Below are 10,165 nucleotides of genomic sequence, written 5' to 3'. Positions count from 1 at the left end.
ATGCATGCGTATAACATGGCCAGAAGTCATTTCAGGTCGTGGTGGCAGACAGTTGAAACCCTGTGCTCTTTCCTCCTCACAGCCAGCAGAGGACCTCAGAGCCAGCAGTGGTCATTTCTGCCCATCCCTTCCTCAAAAGTGGAAGCAGCGACTTTGTAATTTAGAAGTTTCCCATCATGTCCTGCCCTCCCACCAGATGTCAAAGAGAAAAACAACTACCTGATTTTTAGAAGACATCTGAAGACAACCCTGCTTAGGGAAGCTTTTAATGTTTAATAAGTCATTGTATTTTAATATTCCGTTGGAAGCCGCCCAGAGTGGCTGGAGAAACCCAGCCAGATGGGTGGGGAATAAATAAATAAATAAATAAATAAATAAATAAATAAATAAATAAATAAATATATCTGGTTGGCCACTGGGAGAACAGGTTGCTGGACTAGATGGGCCACTGGCCTGATTCAGCAGGCTCTTCTTATTTTCTGAAGTTATTTCAAATCATCTTGGCAATAAATCTCAGGCTATGCAGCTGCTTCTTTTTATGAATGTTAATCCTACCCCCTTGTGCTATTTTCAGTATACAAATCACCCCCTTGAAACTGCTATTTGACACATTAGAAAGAACTAGGGATAGAGGAGGAGTTTAGTTTTGTTCACATTTTAATGAGAAACTACACAGCTCACACTTCTTGTACCAATATGCAAATCGAAATGCAGTTATCCAAAAGAAAGTGGCAATTCTCTGAATTTTGTGATGCAGTTGTTCAGTTACAGAATACATGCTTTAGTTTAGCCAAAAGTGCAAAGAAAAATGTGGATGGTAGGAGAAATTTGCACTGATGAATTTTCATGAGATTTTCAAAAATCCCAAACTGATGTGGAGATGTGAAGAACTGCAGAATGGAAAATGAGACGCTGGGTTGAACTGATACTGACAGATTTGCCCACCCCAAGTTAGAACAAATGTTTTCCATGCAAAAGGACCCAGGTTCAGAAGGGGATAAATTGGAGATGGGAGACAGGTCCTTATTCGACATCTGGCGGGTAATACTGTGGGTGACCACCAAATCTGAAACAAAAGAAAATAGAGTCAACACTCAGGGTGTGGAAGATGCACAAGCAACACACATTGATCTGTTGCCAGCCATTGCCTCATAAGACCATTTCACATGGTACATGGCAATCACCTCGAATTTGCCACCAAATGCCCGCTCTGATGAATATCTGGGAGGCTGAAATTCAAAATGCACCCCACTCCAACAATACATGGGGATTCGTACAAAGTCTCCACAGTAATTCCTTCTATAATTTCACCTTATTCTCTATGAAGAGAAGAGATGGATGCCAGATATTTTCTTCCTTTTGCTCTCGCAGTGTGAATTCTTGCGTGCACCGCTTTTATGTATTTATATGCTTACTATATAAATGTGACTTACATTTCCGCTTTTAAAAAGCTCATGCTTTTGTGAAGGCCATCAATGGCTTTCATATCCTCCTCAGAGAGCTGGAAAGTAAATGCCTGTCAGGAAGAGAAAAAATAAATGTTGAGCCCTTTTACCTCATGCCTTCTTTTTGCATCTCAGAGCTGTGCACCTTTTCCCAGCAACAGAGAAACCAAAGCGAACTTTGCTACCACCTTCCAAAGTTTATTTCCTTCATTCAACAGCTTCAGTCCAGATGTCCTCCCACTGAGGGAATTTTATATGCATAGTAATGTAGGTTTGCAATAGAACAGGAGTGGGGAAACTGTGCCCCCCCCAGATGTGGATGGACTCCAACTCCCCATCAGTCTCAGCCATCATGACCAATGGTCAGGGATGAGGGAAGTCATAGTCTAGCGAAGAAAGTTCTTCATGCAGTTCATAGCTAAACTACTGAACTTGCTTCCATGCAAGACAGTGACAGCCACCAACTTGGATGGCTTTAAACATTAGACAAATTCATGGTGGATAAGAATATTAATGGAAGCTAGTCATGATGGCTGCACTCTGCCTTCACAGTCTGAGGCAGTGATTCTTCTGAATACCCACTGCTGGAAACTCCTCCAACTTCTTGAGTCCCAAACCAAGATGTGCATTTTCCCTTCCGTACTCCTGCATGTGTCATGTGACCCGTGAGATCACAGTGTCCAAGTGACGTGCTTTTTCGGTATTGTTTTTAAATTGGATTAATATATACTGCTTTACCTGGGCATTTTCCTCAATTCGTTTTCTGGTGTAGGTCTTCACCAGGACCACCAGGCCGCGCTGCAGTTGGTAGCGAATAGCCACGAGAGCTGGGCTTTTGTTGTACTTCTTGGCGATCGCAACTAACAGAGGGTCTTCAAGCAGCACAGGAGTATTTTGATCTATCCTGCCAGAAAACAACATGGAGAGAAGGTGTGTTTCTGGTGTCCAGAATATATAAATCTCACTCTAAAATATCTAAAGTATTGGGGAGGGGGACACCTAAGGCAGGAAAGAAAGGCCCAAAGAATCCTGTGTGCCTGTTGGAGAGTTGATGTTTGAATGAAATGGAGGATTCTGGAAGAATGCCCAGCTCATTGTCTTGAAGGAGAACTCAGTATTTCTTGCTGGTCCCACTTGTTAAAAATAAGCATTTAAGTAGTTTCCAATATAGATAAAAACAATACAATTCAAAATTCTAAGACCCACGAAACAAGCTATGTAAAAAGAGAAATGCTATAATTATTTACAGTAAATGTAAGCCTGGATGCAGGGTCCTTTCATCCCTGCCATTCTACTCCTTAAAGCAACATTAAAGATAATGTAAATATGATTGAAAAACAGAACAAAATTTCAGAAGCAGAAATTATTAAATAGCTCCCTGCCCGCAACATTTAAAAACATACGTTTGGGAGAAGTCAAGCGGTTATATATATAAAAAAACACTTCAGCAATGGGAAGGTATCTGAGAATGTCTAAAATGGGAGGGGAAGAGCTTTGTAGATATTTTTGTGGAATGATTTCCCCAATTGTGGGGTCACTACAGAAAAGGTCCTGATGCTGGTATTCACCACAATGCTCTTTATTAATTGTGGGGCCCAGAATGCAACCTAAAGAGCTACTGTAGATGCTGGGGAATAGTCGGCATAGGTGGTCCCCAAACATTTTGGCTTCATCTCTTACCATCTTGGGTCCCTTTGGGATCCCAGGACACTATATCCTTCCAGGATGATATTGTTTGACTTGCAGAAGGCCAGCAGCTTGCTTTGGTTCCGATAAGGATGGCATTCAACCTGTGGATTCAAAATCCCCCAACACAACCCAAAAGTGAGAATTCAGATGAAACAAAGAATACCGTGAAATAAAGGAAAGGCAGAAAAGCAGAAGCATGCTATTATTTTTTGAAATATCCCAGTGTTACTTTTCTTAAGGTGTGTTTTGTTTTCTGATGCATCAGAATATTTAGATGACCATTCTTGCAATTGTGGTTTCTATTGCCACACTCCTCATCTGTGAAATGTGTATTAGGTGGATATGAGGGACAGGGCTTATTCCCCCTCAATCTCCTGTCACTCCAGCCCTGTTGAGTCATTATATCCAAATAAGAAATATCCTGGGCACACTGTCCTGCCTGCAGTGTCTCTATTTCTGCCCACTCAGTCTCTGAATTTTGTATGTTGAGCAAAAAGGCTTGATGGGGGCTTTACCTGGCTTTCCATCAATGTGAGAAGATGCCTTTATATCAGGCTTCCTCAACCTCGGCCCTCCAGATGTTTTGAGACTACAATTCCCATAATCCCTGACCACTGGTCCTCCTAGCTAGGGATCGTGGGAGTTGTAGGCCAAAAACATATGGAAGGGCCGAGGTTGAGGAAGCCTGCTCTATATCATCTGGGACGCTTCTTTATGAGGGTCTCAAAAAACTTCGGTCTCATTGGTTATAAGATATACACCAATTTCCAAGTGAATCAGGGCTGCTGGGTGCAACAGCTTTGCCCAGATGCCTAACTCAAAAGCCCTTCACTCCCAATTGAGAACTTTCAGAGTCCTTCTACCTGAGATGCTTGTTTCCAACATTAGGACTTCTCCACACTTTCTTCTGTCTGAGGATTCAGAAGCTGATTAAATGAGAACCCATTACTGGTTCCAGGAATTTAGGGGAGTCCACTCCAAAACTCACAACCATATCTTCTTGTGACTGGATGTGCAACCTTATAGCCTTAAGCAAGTTTTTAAAGGGAATGGCTGTGTTCATCCAAACAAAGGTCCTCTCACAAAAGAGCTTAAATAAAGAAGCTTTCAACTGTGCTTGGTACAAACCACTAAAAAAAGCAATCACACTTGACCTGGTTTATCACTGGCTTGTATTTCAATCCTGGCTTGTTCAGGATCATTTCCAGCTGCTTACGGGTGAAGTTGGACACTCCGATGGACCTCACCAAGCCGGCATCTTTGCATGCCTCCATTGCCTGGCAAAGAAAGCACAACATGTTTGTTGAGTGGTGTTTGTTGAATAGCTGGGACCACACTCCCCCCCCCCCCAGATTAAGATTGGAGTCTTATAGTTCACCAGCTCTCATAGGAGCCACTGTGTGAGTCATTGTTCTGGACATGCCTCCTCTGGTGGAAGGCTACTGTGCTCTGTATCTGAATGACTCAAGGGCTGGATTTCCTTATCCCAGGCACCTACCTCCCATGTCTGCCGAAGATCTACGTTGTCAAAAATAATTTTTTTGTCTTCTCCCATGGGAAGTAAATCTGGTCCAGGCTGGAAAAGAAGGAGGCGGAGGGAATAAGTGCACTTCAGGCTTAGAAGTTCTCTTATCTCTGTAATACTATCTAATACTAATGGACAGTGATAAAAAAGGGAGTTCACCTTGCAGAGGTTGATACCACAGTGCAGGGATCTGTGGGAAACACAAGTAACAAGCACAGGTCTGTCTCCCCATCTCTCCAACCCATTTTTCTTCCCTTGCTCCCTCGACAAGTCCTGCTCTGCGCATGATTTCTTCTGTATGATGCCTATGTGGTTAATGTAATCATTATATGCAAAGGTTTTCTTTAACTGGCATGTTTATCCCCCAAAATCTGGGATCGATCATTCTTTGGGATATTCCCAGGGGAATTGAAGGAGGCAGTGGTGTGCCCACTCTTAAAGAAAACATCATTAGATCCCTTAGATCTATCCAATTACTGCCCGGTTTCGAATCTTCCATTCCTGGGTAAGGTGATTGAGAGAGCGGTTGCTGAACAGCTTGGCAGGTTTCTGGATGAAACATCGGCTCTGGATCCATTCCAGTCCGGCTTCCACGGCTCTGGTTGCCCTAACAGATGATCTCCGCAGGCAGCTGGATCGAGACGGGTCGGGGCTGCTGATCCTTCTAGACCTGTCAGCAGCCTTCGACATGGTCGATTACGAACTCCTGGACCACCGTATTGCCAACGTGGGGATCCAGGGCACGGTCCTTCAATGGATGTGCTCGTTTCTCTCTGGTCAGGGACAGAGGGTGGCGCTTGGGGGGAAATTGTCATCGCGCCACTCCTTGGTGTGTGGAGTGCCTCAGGGTGCGATTCTCTCCCCAATGCTTTTTAACATCTTTATGCGCCCCCTCGCCCAGCTTGTCCGGAGTTTTGGGCTGGGTTGCCATCAGTATGCCGATGACACCCAACTGTTGATGGATGGCCATCCTGACTCGGCCCCAGACACACTGACCAGATGTCTGGAAGCTGTGGCTGGATGGTTACGTGGGAGCCGGTTGAAGTTAAATCCTTCGAAGACAGAGGTCCTCTGGGTGGGACAGGACAATATGGGATTGAGGGGGCAACTTCCATCTCTTGCGGGGGTGCAATTAGTGCCAGTACCGTCCGTTAAGAGTTTGGGTGTAATCTTCGACACCTCCCTCTTTATGGAGGCACAGATTCCAGCTATAACAAAGGCGGCATTTTTTCATCTCCGCCAAGCTAAGCAGTTGGCTCCTTATCTCTCTCGCCCTGACCTAGCCACTGTGATCCACGCAACGGTCACCTCCAGACTGGATTATTGTAACTCACTCTACATGGGGCTGCCCTTGAGACTGACCCAGGAACTCCAACGGGTGCAGAATGCCGAGACGAGACACCTTATGGGGTCTTTGCTGCAAGATCACATTCATCCGGTACTATACCAGCTGCACTGGCTCCCGGTGGAGTACAGGATCAGATTTAAGGTGCTGGTTTTAACCTTTAAAGCCCTATACGGCTTAGGACCCTCGTACCTACGGGACCACCTCTCCTGGTATGTCCCACAGAGGAACTTACAGTCTGCAAATAAAAACATCTTGAAGGTACCAGGCCACAGAGAGGTTAGGCTGGCCTCAACTAGAGCCAGGGCTTTCTCGGCTGCGGCTCCAATCTGGTGGAACGCTCTGTCACAAGAGACAAGGGCCCTGCAGGACTTGACATCTTTCCGCAGGGCCTGCAAGACAGAGCTGTTCCACCAGGCCTTTGGTCAGGGCACAGCCTGACTCCCTCCTCTGGCAATCTGCACAGAATTTTTGTTTAATGGTTGCCATCTATTTGATTTTAATTAATTCTTATAATGAAATGTTTTTAGAATGTTGGATTATTTGATTGTTGTTAGCCGCCCTGAGCCCGGCTTTGGCTGGGGAGGGCGGGATATAAATAAATTTTATTATTATTATTATTATTATTATTATTATTATTATTATTATTTGATTAAGATATGTTCTAGCAGAGAATTGTCAGCATCTCTAGGAAATGACGATTTCCAATGTTCCTTCAGGGAATAAAATATTTTTAGCAGGCTCTCCCCCAACACATTTAAATATTGTACTCAATACTTGCATTATGACATCAATAATTATTTACCTTCATAGAATACGGATTGTGAATTATGAACAGATCCATGTAGTCAAACTGGAGTTTCTTCAGCGATTCTTCTAAGCATTTCCGAACCAGCTCAGGGCGGTGGAAGGTACTCCAGAGCTGTCAAAAATATGAAGATATTTATATTTTCACACAGCCATAGAGTTTTTGGGTCTCGGGACAGTTTAGCTGTGGCAGATGACTATTCTGGTGTGCACAGTGTTAAGGGCAAACTCAAATATTGTTCTGAAGAGTATTTTGAATTGCTGTGGTGAGGTAATTTTTAAGCCATTATTGATTATAAATAATATTTTTACTATTTATTTATTAAATTTCTATATTGCCCTTCATCAAAAGATCTCAGGGTGGTTCACAAGATAAAAGCACAAATAAATAGTCAAAACAGAAGCAACAAAACAGGAATCCCTCCTCCCACAGACAGGTTTAAAAAGGGTGTAGAATGTTAATAAGCCAAAGGCCTCATTAAAGGTGAACATTTTCGCATGGCGCCTAGAGGTGTATAATGAACTTCCCTGCAGAGAGCATTCCCCAAACGGGGAGCCATGCAAAAAAGGCCCCGTTCTCGTTTTGCCACCCTCCGAGCCTCACATGGAGGAGGCACATGAAGAAGAGCCTCAGAGGATGAACACAGAATCTGGGTAGGTTTATATAGGGAGAGGCATTTTGCTCCAATTTTGTTAAATAATGTCTGTGAAATATGCAACTGCATCATGATGCAGGCACTATATTCTACCCTTTAAAATAAAAAATACCAAACTCACTTTTCCAGTGTAGAAAATGTCTTCCCTTTTTACTGTTCCATCTGAAATCTTCGCACGAACGGCCCGCCCAACTTCCTCCTCAGTCTGGTATACATATGCGCCATCTATATGACGGAAGCCGACTTCTATTGCTATCTTTGTAGCCTCCTCACACTTACTTTTTTGAATCTGTCAGTTGAAGAACTGAAAAAGTTAGTCAAGGTCTCTGCTTCAGTAGAGAAATTTGTATCAAAGTAACACTGAGTGTCGGTGGACATTTTCAAACTAGACCTGAATCCCAGGGACTCAGCTAGGATGGGTCTAGACACATTAAATAAAAAGAAAGAAAAAACGTGTAGAAAAAGTGATTTATATGTATTGTATGTGCAATGTAACATTGTGCCACCGAATGGCATGCAGGATTTAAAACGAGCAATCAATTAACTTGTCAGTTATTTTGGTTCAAACAGTGGAACACTGTTGAGACATACAGTTTGTAGAATGCTCTTTTTTAAAAACCGTTTAAGTGTTTGTGAAATAGATAAGATATCCAAGAAGGCATTGAGAAAGTCTCTTTGTCAGCATGTATTTGTATAAAATATGTCAGCTTTGTATAAAATAGATTCTTCCCTCGCTTTATATGTGAATGGAGTAGACATATGAATTGGAAAAATAGAAAAAGGAAAATTCCTTTGAAAAACTGAGTGGTAGCTTTTATTTGGTAAATTTATGATATTCCTAGAAATTAATTTAATTATGAAACAAGAATTGACACCAATACTTTCATTTGTGTTGCTGGTGATATGGACCAAATGAAGATGGTTAGGATAAAGAATTGATTCTATATTTATTGTTAGTGTCCAAAATAGTTAGCTAATGCTTGGTTATTTTGGATAATATTATTACTCCCAACAAAACTAACAGAGGGCACTTACAGTTCTATAGAAAGATTTTTAAAAATATCACTAGACATTTTGCACTGGGGACTTTGAACCCTGCAGCAATTCACACTGGAAGCTGTTTCTCAGCTACAAACCATCCAAGTCTTGCACAAAACATTATTTGCTCCTGAATTTGCTGGCTCAGGACCCTTGTTGAATGAGAAGCAGCGCTTTATGTGCTGCAAGGCATCTGTTGCATTCTTGGCTGCTGTGACCCAAGAAGTTCTCATGCACAATTGGCTTCTCAGATCAGGTCAGGTATCTCATGCTGTGCTTTGCAATGGATGAAGCACCCAGCAGCTGGCAGGCATTTTGCTCTTTAAAAACAAGTTACTACAATCTGAGAGTTAAATGTGTTACTTACAGCATCTGGGGAATAGGTTCCAAACCCCAATACGGGGATTTTGTTCCCATCATTCATTGTAATGCCACGGTCTTTGCTAAGTGCCATTTTCTGCTTCTGTGCTTGTTCAGTTCTTGGCTGCAGGCTGAAACTGATCAACACTCTTGTGGCGAAAGGAAATACTCGAGTGAGAAGAATGAAGGTTGTGTTTCCAATAAAATGTCTTTTGTTGGCACAAAAGGAGGGGCTTGTCTAAGCAAATGCCCTGAAGAAATGAGAGAGAAGGGCGGGGAAACCTATGGCCAACCTTTTATCAGTAACCTTCAGCAGAATGTCCTTTGTAAACCAGCGGTTTCCTTGTTGACTTAGCAGCATTGCTTTCACAGGATAAAAAATAGCTGTTTTATGAAGGCCTGAAAGCTGGGTGTTCCAAGGGCCAGAAGAACACACAGAGGATGTAAGGAAAGAAAGGAGCATACAAATAAGATCCCAAACTGCCTCTGGCTGTGTACACTTTGCCAGCACATTTAAAGCACATTTGATGTGCACAACATTCCCCAAAGAATCCTGGGAACTGAGATTTATTAAAGATGATGGGAATGGTAGCTTTGTAAAATGTCTTCTGTTGGCACGATTGGAGGGGAGTGCTTAAATACCCTGAAGAAATGAGAGAGAAGGGCGGGGAAACGTTGGCCACTTTTTATCAGGGATTTTCAGCAGTATGCCCTTTTCTACACCAGAAGCTTTCATTGTTGAATTAGCAGCATTATAGCTGTATTATTATTATTATTATTATTATTATTATTATTATTATTATTAGCATTCCAGTAAAGCAATGCAGAGGCTTATTGAAATCTTCAATGAAGAAACTTCACCTCTTTGTTAGATCAGTAAATGTAAGACATAGTAAAAGCAAGCCTAAAAGCCATGCAAACCTTTTCTTCAGGCTGTAGTATTGAAGTGAAAACACATATGCTCTGAAACAAAATAATAAATGAAATATGTGGAGGCATCTGTTAACCCAATGAAGCTGGTGTTCTGAGTGCCAATGAACACACAGAGGATGTAAGGAAGGAAAGGAGCATACAAATAAGATCCCAAACTGCCTCTGGCTGTGTACACTTTGCCAGCACATGTAAAACACATTTTATGTGCATGACATTCCCCAAAGAATCCCGGGAACTGAAATTTGTTAAAGATGATGGGAATGGTAGCTTTGTGAAGGGTAAAGTACAGTTCCCATAATTCTTTTCGAGGGGTCATATACTTTAAAAGTGCTCCAAATCATAGGATCATAGAAATGTGGACTTGGAA

At 42.4% G+C, this 10,165-nt stretch overlaps 1 protein-coding gene across 2 annotated transcripts; it reads right to left on the bottom strand.

Annotated features, from left to right (window-relative positions):
- Positions 1–639: 639 nt before the first annotated feature.
- LOC309351936 (aldo-keto reductase family 1 member C3-like) lies at positions 640–9,109 on the bottom strand. 2 transcript variants are annotated; one of them, XM_081880151.1, is made up of 9 exons: positions 8,873–9,109; positions 7,589–7,741; positions 6,810–6,926; positions 4,633–4,710; positions 4,289–4,411; positions 3,126–3,235; positions 2,184–2,349; positions 1,434–1,516; positions 640–1,066 (listed from the first exon to the last, which is right to left on the bottom strand). In XM_081880151.1, the coding sequence occupies exons 1-9, from the start codon at positions 8,957–8,959 to the stop codon at positions 1,024–1,026; spliced, it is 960 nt and encodes a 319-aa protein (XP_081736277.1). In that variant the 5' UTR covers positions 8,960–9,109; the 3' UTR covers positions 640–1,023. The 2 variants fall into 2 exon arrangements, with proteins under 2 accessions (XP_081736277.1, XP_081736276.1); XM_081880150.1 differs by having other exon boundaries at positions 7,589–7,756; positions 8,873–9,107.
- Positions 9,110–10,165: the final 1,056 nt, after the last annotated feature.

Source organism: Podarcis erhardii (genome assembly GCF_964252035.2).
Source record: "Podarcis erhardii genome assembly, chromosome: 10".
NCBI classification, from domain to species: Eukaryota; Metazoa; Chordata; class Lepidosauria; order Squamata; family Lacertidae; genus Podarcis; species Podarcis erhardii.
This window is presented reverse-complemented; position numbering and strand designations above follow the sequence as displayed.

Coding starts and splice junctions, on each gene's coding strand:
- LOC309351936 (XM_081880150.1), bottom strand. CDS start 8,959: ATGGCACTTAGCAAAGACCGTGGCATTACAATGAATGATGGGAACAAA. Junction 7,757..8,872: donor GAACCTATTCCCCAGATGCT/GTAAGTAACACA, acceptor TTCAACTGACAG/ATTCAAAAAAGTAAGTGTGA. Junction 1,517..2,183: donor GAATTGAGGAAAATGCCCAG/GTAAAGCAGTAT, acceptor TCTTCCTGACAG/GCATTTACTTTCCAGCTCTC.